General features: G+C 33.9%; 2 protein-coding genes across 9 annotated transcripts in view; one reads left to right on the top strand and one right to left on the bottom strand.

Annotated features, from left to right (window-relative positions):
• Window positions 1–1749: 1749 nt before the first annotated feature.
• gmppaa (GDP-mannose pyrophosphorylase Aa) lies at window positions 1750–12467 on the bottom strand. Of its 7 annotated transcripts, none has more exons than XM_087266297.1 (14): window positions 12239–12373; window positions 10126–10322; window positions 9477–9574; window positions 8993–9096; window positions 7684–7876; window positions 7404–7463; window positions 6842–6972; window positions 6681–6695; window positions 5635–5769; window positions 5439–5536; window positions 5291–5337; window positions 2686–2778; window positions 2402–2570; window positions 1750–2326 (listed from the first exon to the last, which is right to left on the bottom strand). In XM_087266297.1, exons 2-14 carry the CDS (start codon window positions 10163–10165, stop codon window positions 2226–2228), a joined length of 1284 nt encoding a protein of 427 aa, XP_087122423.1. In that variant the 5' UTR covers window positions 10166–10322; window positions 12239–12373; the 3' UTR covers window positions 1750–2225.
• Window positions 12415–21797, top strand: part of LOC566927 (protein lifeguard 3) — a 12763-nt gene continuing 3380 nt past the window's right edge. The window contains exons 1-11 of one of the 2 annotated variants that reach the window (XR_015499202.1): window positions 12415–12470; window positions 13381–13637; window positions 15035–15105; window positions 15213–15277; window positions 15385–15438; window positions 16125–16175; window positions 16259–16298; window positions 16377–16414; window positions 16497–16584; window positions 18079–18303; window positions 21291–21797. The exon at window positions 21291–21797 is cut by the window's right edge and continues 579 nt beyond it. Coding sequence is in view for 1 of the 2 variants with exons in the window: in XM_087267504.1 (XP_087123630.1) it covers window positions 13391–13637; window positions 15035–15105; window positions 15213–15277; window positions 15385–15438; window positions 16125–16175; window positions 16259–16298; window positions 16377–16414; window positions 16497–16584; window positions 18079–18174 (750 nt within the window). In the remaining variant the exon portion in view is untranslated. The remainder of the gene's footprint in view (window positions 12471–13380; window positions 13638–15034; window positions 15106–15212; window positions 15278–15384; window positions 15439–16124; window positions 16176–16258; window positions 16299–16376; window positions 16415–16496; window positions 16585–18078; window positions 18304–21290) is intronic. The other variant, XM_087267504.1, reaches the window with a different exon arrangement.

Raw genomic sequence — 21797 nt, 5'->3', positions numbered from 1 at the left:
TTTTTGTTTTTTTAAATCTGACCTGTACTTCTTACTGTGTGTGTTTATATATACACACACTATGTATGTAATACAGAATATGTACTTAGTGTGTGTGTGTGTGTGTGTATACATTGTATTTCTATCTATCTATCTATCTATCTATCTATCTATCTATCTATCTATCTATCTATCTATCTATCTATATATATATATATATATATATATATATATATATATATATATATATATATATATATATATATATATCTATATATATATATATATATATATATATATATATATATATTCTACATGGAAAAATGCATACATACACTCAATGGCCAGTTTATAAGGTACACCTTACTAATATCCGTTTGGACCCCCTTTACATTCAAAACTGCCTTAATCCTTCATGTCATGGATTCAACACGGTACTGTTAATATTTTTCTGAGATTTTGGTCCACATTGACATGACAGCATCTTGCAGTGGATGCAGATTTGTTGGCTGCACATCTATGATGCGAACCTCCTGTTCCAAAACATTCCAAAAGTGCTCTATTGGATTGAGTTCTGTTGACTGTGGAGGCCATTTGTGTACAGTGAACTCATTGTCAAGTTCAAGAAACCAGTCTGAGATGATTTGTGCTTTATGACATGGTGCATTTTCCTACTATAAGTAGCCATCAGTAGATGGGTATACTGTGGTCATAAAGGGATGCACACGGTCAGCAACAATAATCAGGCACTGTAGGCTGTGGCGTTGACTCAATGCTTAAATGGTACTAATAGGCCCAAAATGTGCCAAGAAAATATCACCCACACCATTACACCACCACTAGACTGAACCGCTGAAACAAGGCAGGAAGGATCCATGCTTTTATGTTGCTGACGCTAAATTCTGACCCTACCTTCCGAACGTTGCAGCAGAAATAGAGACTCATCAGACCAGCAAATGTTTTCCCAATCTTCTATTGTCCAATTTTGGTGAGCCTGTGTGAATTGTTTCTTGTTTGCTCTTGCTTACAGGAGTGGCACCTGGTGTAGCCAATCCACCTCAAGGTTGCACGTGTTGTGCATTCAGAGATGCTCTTCTGCATACCTCGGTTGTAACAAGTATTTTTTTTTTTTTTTGAGTTACGGTTGCCTTTCTATTAGTTTAAACCAGTCTGGCCATTCTCCTCTAATATCAAAAAGGCATTTGCACCCACTGAACTGCTGCTCACTGGATATTATCTCTTTTTCAGACAATTCTCTGTAAACCCTAGAGATGGTTTGGGTGAAAATTCCAGTAGATCAGCAATCTTCCGAAATACTCAGAACATCTGGCACCAACAACCATGCCACGTTCCAAGTCACTGAAATTATCTTTCATCCCCATTCTGATGCTCAGTTTGAACTGCTGCCGATCGTATTGACCATGTCCAAAAGTCTACATAGAATTGCTGCCATGTGATTGGCTAATTAAAAATCTCCGTTTACGAGCAGTTGGACAGGTGTACCTATCAAAGTGGCTGGTGAGTGTACACAGTTTTATGTAGTGTAAAACTATAAATTATGTAACAATTTAAATATACATAAGTATTCATGGTATACTGTATAAATGAAAAGCTGTGGGAAATTTTATCAGTTGTTAAACTTAGAAATTTTTTTTTTGTCACCTCTGAAAAAATGATGTGAAGTCTTTAGTTAATTTGTCTCAACCGTCAAGGTTAGGTAAAAAATAATTGATGCTCATGTAGCTCTTAAACCATAAATACAGACTGTGATTTCTACAAGGGCAGCAGTGAATCCCTTTATTACCCTTTGTGACTTAATCAAAATATAATTTATTGCCGATGTCTAAATCTTGCACTCTGCTCAGCTTTCATACAGGGAGCAGTCACAGAAACATCAATTATTCAAAACAATTACCAACACGGCTGGTCTGCAATTACAAGATTTTACCATTTGTCTTCCCTTTTTTGTGCTACATATATTCATTGCTGAAAAAAAATGGTAACAGAGTTCACAAATAGCATTTCATTTTGACATTTCATTGCCACGAGCCAACAGCAAATAAAACATTTCAAGTCATTTCAAAAACACTTTTCTTATGTTTCTTTTTATCCAGCTTTGGCATCATAACACATCTGGTAAATCCATCTGCACTCTACACATCACCAAACATTTTAACATCTAAACCATAACATTTTTATTTTTTTTTGTTTATATCCAAATGCCCAAACTACTCACAATAGTGGAACTACAGTATGATCTGGTTCTTAAAGCTTCTGTTGAGATCTTTGTGCGGCAGGACGATAGAGTTGAGTATGATGACCTCAGACGGGATGTTTACATTACAGCCTGAGAGAGAAAATCACATTAGATGAATCGCTTTCGAATACATAATACATTCATGATGACGTCCTACACAATTACCTAGAATTGTAATGGAAGGAGTTAGCTTTCCATCTCTGAAGAGCGTCTCGCTGTCAATTTTGGCGTATGGGTCATTAGGATTGGGGTCACTGGGAGTTCCCTCCACTCTGGCCCATTTGCCAATGGTGCTTTCCCAACCCACAATGCTGTTCAGCACGCAGCTGTGATCCTACAGCACACACCATCAGGTTATATATTGCATATTGCGATGCGAGTCATTGGGTTCAAATGGCAGACAAAAAGCAACATGGAGGAAAAAAAGAGTGGATGGGGCTTGAACTCACTTGTAAGGTAGCACCATGAAGGATGATGGACTCCCGCACACGAACTCCTGCACCGATCGTTACGCCTGTTCCTATTGACACATTCGGACCTAACTGGGGAAAAAATAATAGAAAAAAAAAAACATTTAAGCATTAATAAAATGGACTCAGTTTAGTTAATATGCCACATAATCTCAACTAAATCATGAAGAGAGGACAGGGCATATAGTAGCTCCTCCCCTTTAAAGAATAGCCAATAGCGTTTTGTTTCATCACAGCTCTGCCAAAGAGAGTGGTGGAGCTCAAGCACATCCAATGAAGAGCAAATTATAAGCATCTTGAAGGGGGAGGGGCATGTCAGATACACGAGAGCATTTGATTGGTCAAGATTTTATGAAACACTAAAATTTGAGATGATGTGGGGAAAAAACGTTGATCCATTTAGGCCAGGGGTGTCGTGGAGGCCGGTGTCCTGGACAGTTTAGTTCCAACCACAATCAGACACCTGGACTAGCTGATCAAGCTCTTACTAGGCTTTCTAGAAACATCCATGCAGGTGTTTTGAGGCAAGTTGGAGATAAATATGCAGGACACCGGCCCTCCAGGACCAAGTTTAGGCACCTCTGATTTAGGCAGAAGTGACGAACTGCAAGCTTTTGATGTTTATGTCAGGTTTATTTCTTCTGAAAACAAATGTTGTCAGTGTTTTGGAGCACACCTGCTTATAGACATCCTTAAAACTAACATACTAGTATGAACATGTCACCCTGATGAAGGCAGTTCTTTGCCGAAACACATAGGTTTTTTAAGATTTAGCCATGTGAATAAAGGCTTTTTAAATTTTCCAAATTTTTTAAGTGCCTTGCACTGATTTGTGTTGATGTAGAAAACTTTATTTTAATTTCACAGGACCTTTAAGTAGTGTGTAATATAGCTGAATATTTTGAACTGCCTGAATAAAAAACACATTGCCAGTAATTCCAATCTCACTTCGAGCGCAAACCTACACAAGTTTGACACATAATGCCTTTTATCTTTAATTCCTTAGTGAATGTTGTTGTAAAACAGAGATGCCCAAACCAAGGCCTACCAGACAAAATTGGCAAAAGATAAGCTTTGAATTAGAATGTCATGCCAGATCACACAAAAAAGGGGACAAATTTGATATCCATTTTTTCAAATTAATTAATTTCTCGTTTATCTTTTTTTAATGTAAAAACATTATATGTAATTATATTATTTATATTTAATATAAAGTATATTCAAAGTATAAATATATAGTATAAAGAGCCATTCAAAGTATAAAGCTTTTGAAAATATGATAAACACTTTACTGCTGAGTTTCTTTTAACATCATCAAGTCTACAGTGTTAAAATAATATTAACTCATTTAAGCTGATGACTGTGAACAATGACTGATCTGAATTACATTTTTTTCATACTTCTTTACTTAAATTATTTTAAATTAAATTCATTGTGTATTAACAAATAAAAGCTTTGTATATAAATGTGCCATTATTAATAAAATTGTAAGTGTTCCTCATAAAATCTGAATTGCTTATTGATAGTAATTAAGGTGAGTTTTAGGAAATCGGGTAAAACTATATTTCAATTCAAATTAAATCTAAATTACATTTTATTTAATCGGGCGCATCTACAATATTGTCATGCAAAATAATCCATTACTGTTTTTTATAAGTGCAAACAGATAGTTTGCTAGTAATATGCTTTAGTATTAAAGCATATAGTAAGATGGCTAAAGTCTTGATAAGCAGATTAATGCTGTGGTCAAATCCTGCTTTTTTCAGCTTCGACTTTTATAAACGGTCAAACCTATTTTATCAAGAAACAATTTTGAAAAAAATAATTCATGCTTTTATTACTTCAAGATTGGACTACTGTAATGCGCTATATTTTGGGATCAGTGAGACAACTCTATCCCGCCTACAGCTTGTTCAAAATGCTGCTGCAAGGCTTTTAACCAGCACCAAAAAATATGACCACATCACACCAGTACTGCGCTCTCTGCACTGGTTGCCTGTGCACTATCGTGTAACTTTTAAAATTCTTCTCCTGGTTTTTAAATCTCTAAACGGCTTAGCTAATTCCTACCTGTCAAACCTGTTGACTGAACATCAGCCTGGTCGGTCTCTTCGGTCATCAAACCAGAGACTTTTATACATTCCAAAGTCGAGGCTGAAATGCAGGGGTGACCGGGCTTTCACAGTAGCTGGTCCTACTTAGTGGAATGCTCTGCCCCACTGTATAAGGTCTATATCATTGCTGTCTGTTTTTAAATCTAGGTTGAAAACTTACCTTTTTGATTTGGCATTTTATCAGTGAGAATTGTTTGTTTTTAGCTATAATAACTATTTGTGAGAATTGTTTGTTTTAGCTTTAGTTTTATACTTGTTCTTTGTGATTTATTGTTCAGCACATTGGTCAACCTTTGGTTGTGTTTAATAGTGCTATATAAATAAAATTGACATTGACATTATTATTATTTAGCAAGATAATATTCTAGTATATGGTTAATAGTCAATAGTGAATGTGTGGTCTCTTGTCTCAAAATCTCTGAATCTTTTAGCAACAAATATCTGATTAATTATCAGACGGAAACACTCACCACAGCAGTAGGATCAATGTTGGCAGTGGGATGTATGTAAACATTTCCTACAATAAAAGTAAGTAAAAAAAATTAAAAGAGCTGCATGCTGAGCAATTTAAATAAATAACAAAATAAATCAAGTTTAATATTTACACTTAACATTTACCTCTGGTCTTTGCTCCTCCCTCTGTATTAGTAGCTAACCTCTCTGGATGTGTCTTGTGATATTGATTCAGATACAAACGGCTTGCATAAATCGCAGATCTGAAAGTAGAACATAACAATCACTAACATAATACAGCAACTACAAAATGCAGCAACATAATAAGAGCATAACTGAGAGAATTATGTCAAGAACAAACCCAGCAGATTTGATCTGGCTCCAGAATCGGTCTGTTTTGTACACGTAAAGCTTGCCCTGCCCTGCCAGAGCAGTGAAGATGTCCTGCTCCAGACGGATCACCTCTGCTCGATGCCAGCCGTTAGACTGCTCCTCTCTGCAGAACATAAAATAAAAGTCCTTGTTTCACTCTGTGGTCATGTTGTTTTCTCAGACACAGAGAACAACATAAAATAAAATGACACTATGATGGACGAACACATAATTAGTAAGAGAAATCTAAGCAGGTAGAAATTAATTATAGGGATGAATGGTGTTAAACCAAGATGAAATAGCATTTGCAGAATGTTCTACTTTCAAAATGCATTGCTAGTCATGTAGTAACTATGTATTTTAATATTGTTAGTTTTCTTAGATGAGTACTTTATAATAAAAATTACATTTATTTAAAGATTTTTATATCCTTCACTTGCTCCAAATCGATCATAGGAGATGATATTTTGAGGAATGTTGAAAACCAGTAGCAATTGACTTACATTGTTTTTTATTTTCTACTATGTATTTAACTAGTTGACAGTTTCCAACATGTTTCAAACAATCTTATTGTGTGTCAAACATAATACATAACACAAAAAAAGACATGTTTAATAATGCCAGTATCTGGCAGCCACTGGCTTGCATAGTATTATAGCCATCAATGGCCATCACATTCTTTAAAATATCTTCTTTTGGGTTCAACAGAACAAAGAAAGTCATAAAGGTCTGGAACAACTTGGCAGAGAGTAAACGGTAAGCAAATTGAATATTTTTTTTTTTACTTAATTGACCAAAATCTTTTTATTTTGGAAAATGTTTACTTCACTATGGTACATTAAAATGAAGTACTAGAAAAGCAGCATCTTTCCTGAAATGATATTCATGACTTGTTCAAAACTAAAAACCAACCTGTGTGACCACACCGCAACATGCCAATATGAATCTAGTTCAAAGACCACACAAGCAGGTTCAATCACTACAAAACCTACGTCACACTTGTTCCTCTTTCTACATCATCATGTTCAAACTTACCCCTCGTATGAATATCTGATGATGGAACAGGAAACAGAATGATGGCAGACAGGAAAAATTTAAAGGGGAAAAAGAAAAATGAAGAACCAAGGAGGGAAAATATATACAGTATGTATGCATGCACTTCCGCTGGAGAACCTGGCAGGTTTTGTGCCACTCACAACAACATTTCCTGCTGGTTCTTCTGGAAAACTGATCCAATGTGCTGGAAAATCTCCGGAGTAAACAGGTATATTCCACAGTTGATGATGTCGCTCACAAATGTGCCAGGCTTCTCTACATAATGCAAGACCTGGGAGATATGATGAGAGAGTTGCAATTGTATTTGCTTTTAAGGGATAGTTCACCCAAACATGAAAATCCCATAATCATTTATTCTTTCTCCACATGTTTTAAACATTTTAGAATGTTCTTTCTCTGTTGTTTTCTCTCAGATGATATTTTGAACAATGCTGGAAACCATTGACTCCAATAGAACGTTTTACCTACTATGGAATTCAATGGCAGGTTCTAACATTCTTCAAAATATCTTCTTTTGAGTTCAACAGAAAAAAAGAAACTCCTAAACGTTTCGAACCACATGAGGGACAGTAAATGATGATTAAGTTTGAATTTTGCCTAAACTAAGACTTTAAACTGTAAAAATTACTTTTAAAAAAGTATTATAGATGAAATCCTATGTTTTACTCAAATAAAATGTTAATGTGCAAATGAAAGACTTACCTCATCAGTTTGCTCATTCTCAACAATACAGCCATAATTCAGGGACTGTTTTCTGTTGGCCTAAAACATACAATTTAAGTGTGTCCATTAGATTTACAAGCACAACAACATAACAACAAAACATTAAGAATTGATTACAATATCCCAGGAATAAAACAAGCCATAACTAAAAAATCTGGTTTTATAATTGTCGGCCAGCGGAAATCCAGCAGCTAGCTGGTCTTGCGTCATAAAATGTCTATGTTTGGATTCATAAATACAAAATAAAATAACTCCTAACAGTGGTGCCGAGGATGACAAAGCTGTAGGTGTCTCCATGCTCCTTCTGGAAGTCCAGCATCTCTGGTAGAGGAAACTCTGAGCACACGTCAGCATTCATGACAAAAAATGCCTCTGGACCTCCAGACAAGATCTGATCTCTGAAATGGTAGATTCCTCCTCCAGTTCCCAGAGCAGCATATTCCTGAAGATATCTGAGGGGGGTTGCAGACAATCAGTGTAAAGCTTATTTAAGGTGAAGATGCTACAGTTTTTAAATATCAAAATAAATTCTCATCATCATCATTTGAAGATTATATCGCCTATAAAAGTGTAAACACCACGCATCTCTGGCACACTAGAAACATGGAGAGTGGCCAACTCAAATCTTTCAATCACTGTTCAATTCAAGCAAAAGTGAGAGTTAGGGGTGTGGCTATAGCGGGAGACAGGCAGAAACAGAGGCTGTTTAGCTGGTCTGGGATCATCATGACTGATACTTTAAATTGGTAAAGAAATTCAGATTTGCAGATTCATTCAATGCAAAACTTGAAGGCTTGACAAAATATGCAGAGACAGACCACAAGGATAAACAACAACTGCTTCTACAAGATACATTTACTGAAATGTTTTGGTTTTAATTAAGACACTAAACTTGCAGAGTTACTTTTTAATATTTTTAAGTTTTTGGTGCACTATTGCTCTTTATTGTCAAGTACCATATAAACGGAAAACATAAAGAAGGCTAAACATAATTCTAAAATCTACAAATCTATGCAAAAGGGCATGGTAACTTTGCAAGGTTATTTGAAATCTTATTTATATTTGCATTTCTAATTGGTAATACAAATAGCGCATTAACTATATACAGTACATCACTTTTTTTTCCCCAAAACCTTTTCAGTTTTTACACAATAAACACGGCGAGGCAGTGGCACAGTAGGTAGTGCTGTCGCCTCACAGCAAGAAGGTCGCTGGGTTGCTAGTTCGAGCCTCGGCTCAGTTGGCGTTTCTGTGTGGAGTTTGCATGTTCTCCCTGCCTTCGCGTGGGTTTCCTCCGGGTGCTCCGGTTTTCCCCACAGTCCAAAGACATGCGGTACAGGTGAATTGGGTAGGCTGAATTGTCCGTAGTGTATGAGTGTGTGTGGATTTTTCCCAGAGATGGGTTGCGGCTGGAAGGGCATCTGCTGCGTAAAAACTTGCTGGATAAGTTGGTGGTTCATTCCGCTGTGGCGACCCCAGATTAATAAAGGGACTAAGCCGACAAGAAAATGAATGAATGAATGACACAATAAACACAAGTGAAATATAAATATTATACAGAAACATACCTTATTGATATTTTAAAATCTTGTTGGGCACATGACAAAAATCTGTTTAGTTCTTCATTGGGCTGATAAAACCCAATGAGTAAGATCTCCTTCATATTTGGAAGCTGTTCAAAACAAAAAAAAACATAGATTATTTTAGATTATTTAGTACACAAATGCAGACCTTCTCCCATTTTGAAGCAAGTGTGTGTGTGTGTGTGCGTGTGTGTGTGTTTTATATATATATATATATATATATATATATATATATATATATATATATATATATATATATATATATATATTGATCTCGATACGAAAGTTTAAAAATTTTAAGGTTTGTCAATGTTTTAGAAATAACAATTAAGTAATAATTCTCATTACTCATTTGTTTGATCGGATATTTAGCTGAACTCCAGTCATTGGTGTTACACCATCCTTCATAAATTATTACTGATGTGCTAATATATCATATTGTTTTCAAAGTGTAAAATGAGTACTTTACCTTAGAGCAGGCCTCAATGTGATGCTGCAGCATTGGCACTCCGGCCACTGGAAACAGAGGTTTGGGCACTTCAAAAGACAGTGGCCGAAAGCGGGTCCCTGTTTAAATAAATCACAAAATCAGACTCATATATACATAAAAATATTGTTGAACTGAAATACTTGACAAAATACTTTAGTTCCTCTTTTGCATGTCACTTTAGAAAAAAAAAAAAAAAACATGAGCTAGACGCATAAATGTAAATGCGTTTTAGGACACATATGATGTCCACTGCCAATTAAGTTTTTTAATAATTATCTTCAAACAAATGTGCCCAACAAAATTTTAAAATATCAATAAATGTAAGCTTCTTTATTATTTACATCTTGTCAACTACCTAATAAGTTACCTTGATGAAGTAAACAAATTGAACTCAGTAGTTATTTTATTGAAAATGCATATTTTTATTGTTTTGAGATATTATGTACACAAATACATTAAAATATTCACTGATTATATATGCTATTAAAATAAACATACACTACACACACAACACAGGTGAAAGTTGTTTACATTTAACATGTTTCTTATTTCTCTGATTATTCCATTCACTCCAAAATTATGATGTCAATCTGAACTGCTGAAAAGAGTCAGACGGATGTTTACTCACCTTTTTGGGGGCCTCCGATAAGAATGACAGCCTTCAGCATGCTTGCTTACTTCTTATAGATATGTATAAGGCAAAACCAACAGGCTGTAAAAGGCTGCTGAGTTTGGAGTAACAAGCAGAAATAAGTGTCTGAGATCCTTCAGTGAATCGTTTTGATGCATGTATTTTCTTTCATCCTGGACTTCAAAACGCAAAACCTAAGAAAAGAAGCACTTTACAGCACTAAATACTAGGTTATCAACATGACAGCAGCCTAAACCCAAATAGCTCACACAGTGGCAGTTCCGGAAGTGCCGGGATAAGAAGTTTCATAATAAAAGACCATAATCCTTTCTGTTAGACAAACGGGTATATTTACGTTATTGCACCTACACAAATTATTATCAATTCACTACATTTAAGTTTAAAAAGCATTTCTTCTTGCTTCGAGTGTATGCTTATTATCTTACATAGATATGTTAAAATGACAATACATTAAAAATACACTTTTAACATCATATCTAAAGAAATGTGAAACATTACTTAAAAAATCACAAATTTATTGATTGTTTAGATTTAAATATCAATATTTAGTGTGCACATTATAGTATTTAGAATATATCACAATACGTTAAATACAAAATTAAATCGTTTGTTTGATGTAAAGCTAAGTTTAATAATTAAAATTACAACAATTTAACAACATACTCAAATATCCACAGTTCTCAGATATTCGTTAATGTTAACAAATCCATGCCGGTAAACAAAACTGCATTTATACTTTTTAAGGTTTAAGTGTTTTCTTGTTTTTGTGATTTAATTAATTATATTCTTGAGCCTTTTATAAAGGTGTATCGTAGTGTTTAGAAACTGTGTCTAGACTGAAATCTGCTAAGCAGAAATGCAGGTCTGGACAAAAAATAGATTAGAATAGCTGCTGCATGAGCACAACTGTGTCTTATCCATCAGGCAAGATCTCCAGCTCTTTCCTATTCTTTACATACATTTCAGTTTCTTAATTAATTAATTAATTAATTAATTAATTCTAGTACCACAAAGAAACAACATCTACAGTGCTGTTATTAAGAAGCATTATACTTAATTATGTACAAACAAATGTCTATTGATGCTGTGTCCATGCGAACAGAGAGAAAAGGGGTATTCTCTTGTACATCATATTAACATTTAAAGGCTGTTTCTGACTCCAGGATAAGGAGATCTTCTGCAGGCCATTTCAGACTCTTTGCCTTAACGCCAATGCTAAATTATAAAAATGGACAGACGTTACGGTTACACCCATACATTTTATAATCTATAACCCATGGCTAGCACAATGGAAAAGAGTAATGGAAGCTCAATACCTAATTTTGCACCTGAATTTACATGAACAACCCAGACATTACTGTATCAGTTCAAAGACAAAGAATGTCAGGTATTTCATTCACAAATAAACCTGTGAATCAGACTATTTTTATAACATTTTAACATAATATTTGAACATTTATGATAATAATAGTTTAGAACATTTTTAATGAAGCTAGACAGTTGTTAAATATAGGCTTGACACATGCCTGAGTTCAAATGTTCAAATGGAGATAAAAAAAGAAAAATATATGCAAATAAAAATAATAATAATCTAATGTATTAAATTCTAAATAAAAATACACTTGAACCACACATTCTTCAGTCCAAAATGTACTAACCTAAATTTTAACGTTATTTATTTTTAATATTTATTTTTATTTATAAAATAATATTTATTATTATTTAATATTTATTTATTTATTTATTTATTTATTTATTTATTTATTTATTTATTTATTTATTTATTTATTTATTTAGATATTTATTTTTCTTTAAATCTTATTAAAAACCTTATTAACAAATTGAACGAATTTTCCAGTCTGCTTAAAAATAAACTGTGGACCCCAAGTAACGTTAGTTGTCTTAGCGCCGTTTGTATGGTTTCACAGCTAATACTGATTACCATAAACATCTTACACTTTAAGCCATCCTGAAAAGTTTAGAGAAGTTGATATGGTCCGGTGCCAAAGACCCCATATCCATCTTTTCAAGTCAATAAAAAAGAAGTTAGATCACTTCCAAAACCAAAACATGTCACATAATCCGGTACCTAATTAGGTAAGATGACTAGACTAGTTCTGGAAACAGATATTGAGCGGAGCCCAGTGAGAACTGAACCTGGAAACTGGAGACGGACTCCTAGTAGCGTTGCTTAGCTCCAGCCAATCAGAGCGCTCCAATGGGCACCTTGCGCCCTCACTGCATAACCGCTGCGTCACTGACGTACAGCAGAAAGAGTTTAGTCTGCGAGCGCTCGGTTCATTAGTGCTCTTGTGAACGGGGTAAGAGAAATGTTTATTTATTTATTATGTTGACGATGATGCCACACCAACAAAACAGAAGATTTATTTTGAGCTAGTTTTGTCCTAGAAAATTAACTAAAGTGATAAAAGTGGTTTGTTTACGTTATATAACTTTGCTGTCTTCTTGCACTGCGTTTGACCATTGTATTATTCCATAACTTCAGTGTGTACTTGTAAATAAAGAAAATTATTGGTATTAATCAGGCAAATAGGGTAAAAAAAGCAGTTATCACCATGTAATTAGCTTTCCTATTGTTTAGAAGAATTGAGAAACAGTAATTATGCAAGAATACAAGAACCATTTTTTGATAAGTTCCTAAATATTACGTTCAAATAAGCAAATCATTATATAGCCTAGCTAATGAGCTTATACGACTCCGGGTTAAAAAACTAACAACAGATGAAGTGAGGATCAACATTTTAATTTAACTGTTGACAGTGTAAGTTTTTTTTTTTTTTTTTTTTTTATAGATAATTTTGGGAATCTTAATCACTGCATAGTGTTCCAGAAAAGCTTGTAAGATAGAAAAACAAACATTGTGTAAAATGCATGGTTTGAAGTATAAAATGTTGCAATATAGCAAACAATTTAAGAACAAATCCTTCTCTAAAAACCTGTACACAAGCTGATGATGTAAATATGTATGAGTCCATACGGGAGAGAGAAAAAAAAAAAAACATTTTGAGAAAACATATGGATTGTGATTAAAATCTACAGACACAAAATGATATGACAAAAGACACACCTAAGAGGGTATTTTGGATGTTTTGAAAACCCCAAAATGACCAAAATCTTGACAGGCGCACGACAATGTTTTCACTTGCAGTGTTTTGCTTTATTATGTTATTATAATAATGTGTAAATGTAATAACATGGTTTTGGTTTCAGGAGCATCAAAATGTCAAAATCAGATCCGCCTCCAAGTTATGAGGAGTCCAGACAGCAGTCTTATGGCCCACAGCAGCATGGAACCTATCCATACCCTCCCTACGGATTTCCAGCTCAGCCAGGGGTTTACACAGGGCCGGGACAGGCTGGCATTCACCCACAGCCAGGGCTCTGGCAGGGACCTGGATATCCCTCTACAGCAATGCCATCTATGATGCCGTCATTTATAGCACCAGGGATATTTTCCTCCAACCTCAGTAAGAATCAAGTATTTTTTGTAATTTATATAGCATCGTCTGGTACTTGTGAACTTCAAAAATACATGCTTTGTTCATTTAATTCAGTTTATTTTCCAGAAGTGTTCTGCACAGTGCAACTTACCTTTTCACTGTTTATTTTTTACCATGGTATTAGTCTGCTTTATAAATAAAATTTTTATCTTTTAATATCTGAAAACAGATTTGCTTAGTTTCTCTGGATTTACTGAATTTATTGGGTGTGAGTTTGAGTAAAATTCTAAAATTTAGTACACTATAAAATTGAGTAACATTTCACTGTAAATTTCAAATATAAATACTATATTATATTACTTACATACTATTAAAACTGATCAGAGTAACAAATGTCTTGCGAATGCAAACCAGGTTTATTTCAAGTATGGATTTATTAACTTTTCTGAAGATTTTCTAAAAATTACTAATTTATTTTGTCTTAAAACATGTCGCCTTTTAGTTACTTTATACAAATATAATACAAAGGTGTTTTCAATTCAGGCTTTTTTTTTATAATAAAGATAAAAGAAACATCATCAGTATTTTACACAATAAAGCAAAAGTTACATTTTATTATGTACTCAATATATTTTAAATCCAGATAATTTTCAAGTGGTCTTTAAATGTTTTTCCATTACTATGCATTAAAATGTTTTTTAAGAGTCAAAATACTTTTGCCACCAGTGCTGAAAAGAGTACTGAAAAATCATACTCAAGTTAAAGTACCATTACTTGCCCAAAAATATAGTGCGAGTAAAAGTATCTGTTGTAAATATTACTCAAAGTAGGAGTAAACAGGAGCCTTTTTAAAAGTAGCCAAGAGTAGTGAGTATTACGCTGTAAAACGCTTATGTGTTTACATGCAATATGTGCATGTGTGTAAACATAACATTATGTAGTGCATTTAGTTATTGGCCATGAGACAGTCAACATCCATCACCTTCTCATCAGTGACATGCAGTCTATGAAAAGTATCTCGGTCATTGCTTGTAACGGTTTTGGACATCTTCTTGGACACTTTTTTTTGCTTCCAAACAGTGTGCTAAATGTCTTGAGGTAGTTCATTATGATGAGATTTTCTTTCTATGTGTGATTTGATTGGACATGAATCACAGGACTAATTGTTCTAATACCCATAGACAAGAAAAAATAAAGTAGTGACTGCAGGTTGAAGGCAAGTGGTGGAGTAAAAGTATCAATACTGCGCTAAAATGTACTCAAGGGAAAGTAAAAAAACACAATTTTAAAACTACTCAGTAAATTACAATTTCTAAGAAAAACTGCTCAATTACAGTCATTTGACTATTTGTAATTTGTTACTTTACACCTCCGGTAGCCACATGTATGATGTTTACAATCAAATATGATTTTTATTTGTGTAGGAGATGCAGAGGACGTTTCATCAACTGGTGTATGGGAGAGTATAAGTGTTCGACATGCCTTCATTAGAAAGGTATTGAAACTCTATTTTTAAAGAAGAGGCACTACAGAACATACAGTGTATATCTAGTGTATCAAATAAAATGCAAACAAAGTGATTTGTATGGATGTTTGTTCCAGGTTTATCTTATTTTAGCCGCCCAACTGTTTATCACTTCTTCAATCATTGCAGTGTTTGCGTTTGTGTGAGTACAGTAAATCCATTACAGAGCTTGTAGTGAATGGAATTGAATGCATTACGCTTACTAATGTAATGAGATGTGTGCGTTTGCAAACATTCTGTATCTTACAGTGAGCCTGTACGCCTGTTCGTCATCCAAAATCCTGCACTTTACTGGGCATCATTGTGAGTTACTTTGCTGTCTATAAATCACTAAATAAAGTCATATATACTGCACTACATATTACGCTAAAATGTTTGGGGTTAGTATGAAATGTGAGTGTTTTTGAAATCTCTTATGCTCATCAGGCCATTTATTTGTTTGGAAATGCAGTAAAAAGCAATAGTGTGGAACATTTCAGTTATTTAAATGATTTGTTTTATGCTTTAATATATTTTAAAATGCATCTATTGCTGTAATGGCAAATCTGACTTTTCATCTTCATTATTGCAGTCACTGATCACATGATGCAAACAATTGTAAAAATTGGCATTCATATAATAAAATTATTAATGGTATTATTATTCATATAATAATAATTATTTTTATTAACTTACTTTTGTTTAATTTGATTTATAACCATCATTACTATAGCCTTCAGTGTTTTATTATTTATATTAATATATTGATTTGATGAACAAATAAAGATAAAATAAAACAATTATAATGTATAATAATGCATTTATCATAGAGTTTAAATATTAAGTAATCTTTTGTAAAATTATAAATACCTTAACCATTACTTTTTTTATAAGTTTGTTGACTTCTTATTGATGCATCCTAAGTATTAACATCTAAATATTATAATACTTACTAACCCCAAACGTTTTATACAGCGTATATTAAAGTAACAGTGAAATATCATCCACAGCCCGATTTATCTGGTTACTTACCTGATGCTGGTTTGCTGTGAAGGACCAAGGTGAGTTCATTATTAATTAAACTGTATTTACTTTAAATTAGTTGTACCAGAACATCTATTCAAAAAGACCTCTGTGCTTTTAGGAGACGACATCCATGGAATCTCATTCTCCTGTTCATTTTTGTAAGTGATGCTTTCATTGAACTATTCTTTCACATCTAGTATGTATTTTAAGTTAACAAGTCTCTCTGTCCTCTGCAGACTCTCACGTTATCTTACATGACGGGAACAATATCAAGGTTTGATTAGAATTGCATTAGTTTTACACACTGCATGTGGTTGGTTTCAAATCTCACATATTATTTATTCTTTCTTTGACAGTTACTTTGACACCAAAGCAGTGTTTCTGGCCCTGGGGATCACAGCGATTGTGTGTGTGATCGTCACAGTTTTCTCCTTTCAGACGAAGGTAAGACCTGCTGCTGCTGAACGCACGCCTCTGGTCCACCACTGAATGCCACTTTGTTGCTTGTGTAAAATAACCCCATTGTATTTGATTACAATGACGGCCTGTCTCTTTTTAAACATTCATGGCTTTCTGGTCAATGTCTCATGCTTCCTTGAGACAACTTTTTTTTTTGTGTGTTTGTCCTGCTTTTTGATGGATCAATTTATTTTTGTGCACAATGGAATATTTTCTTTAATAAGTCTTCTTTTATGGTCATTTTCTATTACTAAAGCTACAGTTTGGTTATAGTTATTATAGAAATAACTATATAGTAATAAGCTATAGTTCATTTCATTACTTATTTGTATGTGTTTTAATCAGGGTGTCTCAAAAAACGCATTCATGCAGAATATTTAGTTATTTTTTTAAGAGGAATGCTTATTTTAAAACAACTCTTTTTGGGTGATTTTAGAGGTGTATGGAGTACCATTTTGTTAAATCAATGCCCCCATATGTAGCGTGGCAAAAAATAATGCTTTTCCTGCTAGTTTGAGTTTTGTTTCTAGTCCAAATATCTAAAAATTCCTAAATGAAGCAGTATTTTCTAGAATCTAGATTAAATATTTTCTGGACACATTGACAATCACTTTATTCATTAAACAATATGAAATAATTGCATTTTCTTTCTGAATATTGTTGATAACCCTGCATCATAAAGATTAATATGTCATTATGATTTGTTTTGATTAGACAATAATTGGCTGAGATGCAACTATTTTAAACTCTGGAAGATTCCAAAAGGTTGCTAATTATTGAGAAAATTACCTTTAAAGTTTTTCAAATGGGGTTCTTAGAAATGCAAGTTACTAATCAAAGTTTGATATATTTACAACATTTCTTCAAGATGATATTTACTTTCTATTTTATGTAATTAATATTCACAGTATAACTTTGTCTATTCTCACATATACACCAATACAAAATAAATCTGATGTTATGGTCCAGGACCAAATTTATGCTGTTTGGCCAATCATAAAATGTAAATTAGGAAGAAAATGAACCCCCATTCTTTCCGGTGGGGTTAATAATGATAAAGATTCTCAGATTTTATGTTCTTATAATTTTCATACAACACTGAAAAAAGTGTTGCATGCAAAACTGTTGCAAACAATTTATTTGTGTTGAATTTAAACAATCAAATTAAGTTGAATAATGTTCAACTTAATTTGTTTGTTTAAATTTAACACAAATAAATTGTTTACAACCACTTAACGTAAAAAAAAAATTGAGTAAATTCAAGGAATCGTCTTTGAATTATTTTTTTTCAGTGAATGATATAATTAGTTAAAATGTACCATCTTTTAGAATAAATACATTAATTACATAATATTCTAAACTTTGATCCAATAATAAGCTGCCAGTCAGAAACTTTAATTGGACCTGTAATTCATCTTAAGTGTAATAAATCCACCTCTCACGCTAGTGTTTTCCTGGTATGTGTGTGTGTTTGGACAGGTGGACTTCACCTCATGTACAGGTCTGCTCTGTGCTCTCTGTGTGGTACTGCTGGTGACTGGCATCATCACTTCTATAGTGCTCTCTTTTCAATATGTAAGTGATTCTGTTTTGATTTACAACTTTACATTTCCACTTTACGTTTCTTTAAAGCAGGCATTCTCAACCAGTGGGCCATGGCCCAATAGTGGGCCACAACGATACTGCAGATGGGCCGCGGTATAGGCTAGCTTAAAATGAACTTAAATATTATACTATAATTATTTGATTTCATTAATAAATATATGGCATTTCATGTTTTCTGTGATTGATTACTTCTTTGGACACAAAACAGCCTTACTGTTATATACAGACTTAACTGTTGTTTAAACTTCCAACCACTGCATACCAGCTAGGACTGCATTCTCAGCTGTATAAAGCAAATCCTCAAGCAAATGTAAAGATAACGATGATTAGAGATTGTGCGCAACTTATGTCAGCGAATCGTTCTGTATCAGAGTCACACAAGTTTGCTGATTTACAAACGGTTTGCTCTTTGTTTGAACCCTTTAAAATATGCGTATAGTTGTCCAAATGTCCTGCGAGCGTTTTATAATGGACGTGCGCCCGCACAAAAGGATTAATCGAGACTCGGTGGTGTTTCAGTAGTGAACGGCTGTTTACTGTTCCTGACAGCGAACTCCAATAATATCTAGCTGCAAACCCAACGACTTTAGAGTGACGCGTTTCAACAGATTTAGAGTGTTTTTACTGTATTTTACATTTCTTTGCTTATTTGTAATGGATATGAATAGTAGATCAATAAATGAATAGTAGTAGTCAGTCCAATTCAAAGCAGAAGTAGTTTTTTTTTTTTTTTTTTGCCATCTCCTGTTGTCCTGTCAGGTTCATGTATTGAATAAAAAAGCGCAAAAACTCTGCAGTTGTAAAGAATAACTGAAGTAAAGAATTTAGAAGCTTCGGATCTGTGTGTGTTAAAAACAAATATATATATATATATATATATATATATATATATATATATATATATATATATATATATATATATATATATATACAGCGGGGAAAATAAGTATTTGACACATCAGCATTTTTATCAGTAAGGGGATTTCTAAGTGGGCTACTGACACAAAATTCCTACCAGATGTAGCCATCAAGCCAAATATTGAATTCATACAAAGAAATCAGAACATTTAAGTATACAAGTTGAGTCATAATAAATAAAGTGAAATGACACAGGGAATAAGTATTGAACACACTTTACTTAATACTTTGTAGAAAAGCCTTTGTTGGTGATCACAGCTTCTAGACGCCTCTTGTATGGAGAGACCAGTCGTCTGCATTGCTCAGGAGTGATCCTGGCCCATTCTTCCACACAAACGGTCTTTAAATCTTGAAGGTTCCTTGGGCCTCTTTTATGAACTTTGATCTTCAGTTCTCTCCATAGATTTTCTATGGGATTTAGGTCAGGTGATTGACTGGGCCATTCAAGCAACTTGATTTTCTTTCTTTGAAACCACTTCATTGTTTCCTTGGCCTTGTGTTTGGGATCATTGTCTTGCTGAAATGTCCACCCTCTTTTCATTTTCAGCTTTCTGGTAGATGGCAGCAGATTTTTATCCAGAATGTCCCGGTACATTTCTCCATTCATCCTACCTTCAATAATATGAAGTCTGCCAGTACCCCTTGCTGAAAAGCAGCCCCAAACCATGATGCTTCCACCCCCAAACTTAACTGTTGGTATAGTGTTCTTGGGGTGGTGGGCAGTGCCATTTCTTCTCCAAACATGATGTGTAGAATGACTGCCAAAAAGTTCAATTTTGCTTTCATCTGACCATACTATAGTTTCCCAATAATCCACAGGCTTCTCCAAATGCTGTTTCGCAAACTTTAACCGGGCCTCAACATGCTTTTTGTTCAGCAATGGAGTCTTGCGTGGTGAGCGTGCATGGATGCCATGGTGGTTCAGTGCATTGCTTATAGTTTTCTTTGAAACAATAGTACCCGCTGATGCGAGGTCTTCCTGAAGTTCTGCCCGAGTGGTTCTTGGCTCTTGGAGAACTCTCCTGATTATTCTTTGGACTCCTCGGACAGGGATCTTACGTGGAGCACCTGATCGTGGCCGGTTTATGGTGAACTTATGCTTTTTCCATTTCCGGATAATAGCCCCCACAGTGCTCACAGGAACATTCAGCATTCTGGAAATGCGCCTATAACCATTCCCATCAAAATGCTTTTCAACGATAAGACTACGCAGATCTTGAAAGAGTTCTTTGTTTTTACCCATCATGAAGTCTTTCCTGTGTGCCTCCTGAGTAATGAGAAGCCTTTATAGGCCATCAATTAGGACTAAAGCAGCTGATATCAATTAGTACTGATAGGGAGCAGGGTTTTTCTCTCAATACTGACAGATCTCCTGACTTTCTATGCCATTTTGCACCTTGTTATCTTCATGTGTTCAATACTTATTCCCTGTGTCATTTCACTTTATTTATTATGACTCAACTTGTATACTTAAATGTTCTGATTTCTTTGTATGAATTCAATATTTGGCTTGATGGCTACATCTGGTAGGAATTTTGTGTCAGTAGCCCACTTAGAAATCCCCTTACTGATAAAAATGCTGATGTGTCAAATACTTATTTTCCCCGCTGTATATATATATATATATATGGATCTAATTTATTTTTTAAAAACACAAACAGATTTAAAGCTCCTGAATTAATTTTCGTTTTTTAAAAAATGCTGTAGATTATCTTTAGACAATTTTTTTTTTTTTGTTTTTTTTTTATGTCAGACAGGTGGGTCTTCAAATATTTTTCAAAAAAGTAAGTGAGCCCCGAAATGAAAGAGGTTGAGAACCCCTGCTTTAAGTTATAAAGAAGCAAAACGATAAAGGAAATTGTAGATCTAATTCTTTTTGAGAGGTAATCATTTTTGTATTCAATCTGTAAATAGTATTTAAAAATTTGCACTGAATTTTCATGACCAAAAAACAATTATTGATTTATCTATTTTAATAAGTATTGATATGTTAAACAATCTAAGAGGCCTTTAAATATTGTTTTGGACAATTAGTTTGACAATAAAGCTTATGGTCATGGCTATTCTAACTCAATAAAGTCTTTGGCATATTAGTGGCTTATTTTGAGGAATATAACTGAAATGTGTGACAGATGGATTGATTTTTTTTTATTTTTTATTTTTTTAAGGAAGCATTAAGCTCTACACACCAGCATAAATGTCTCAACAGTGTCTGGAGATTCTGTGAAATAATAGGAATGATATTGTACCAATTCTTATAATTTAGCCACTAATTTACTGCATATCTTATAGTTTACATACATTTGAATTTGAATTTATTTTTTATTTAACAGGGACAATGCTCAATAATCAACAGTAAAACTGTAAATAAGCCAGGGTTAGCCACAAGGGCTAATTTTCATCTGTTGCCCCCTGCCAGATTTTAAAAGGCAACTTAAAATAAAAAACACGTCATTACACATACAAAGACAGTAAAGTTACATATGACAAAAAGAAATAAAAACATGCAAGTAAGAATTTCCTAAAATGTTAGCCAAGAGAATTGAACATGATTACAAACTTGATTTGCTTTTAGCCATTTCTTTAACTTGTATTTAAAAGTAGAATAATTTGTAACACCCCTTAAGTCAATCGGAAGTGTGTTCCAATAATGACTGGCTCTAAATGAGAAGACT

The sequence above is a fragment of the Danio rerio genome, chromosome 9 (genome assembly GCF_052040795.2).
Source record: "Danio rerio strain M-AB ecotype USA chromosome 9, GRCz13ab, whole genome shotgun sequence".
Lineage (NCBI taxonomy): Eukaryota > Metazoa > Chordata > Actinopteri > Cypriniformes > Danionidae > Danio > Danio rerio.
The sequence above is the reverse complement of the archived record's forward strand: the minus strand, read 5'-3'. Positions and strand labels throughout refer to the sequence as shown.

Excerpts from the sequence above, each read along its gene's own strand:
- gmppaa (XM_087266297.1), bottom strand. The coding sequence starts at position 10,165 with ATGCTGAAGGCTGTCATTCTTATCGGAGGCCCCCAAAAAG. Across the intron at positions 7,464-7,683 it reads TTGTCATCCTCGGCACCACT|GCCAACAGAAAACAGTCCCT; the intron begins GTTAGGAGTTAT and ends TGTATGTTTTAG. Across the intron at positions 5,537-5,634 it reads AGCCAGATCAAATCTGCTGG|ATCTGCGATTTATGCAAGCC; the intron begins GTTTGTTCTTGA and ends TTCTACTTTCAG.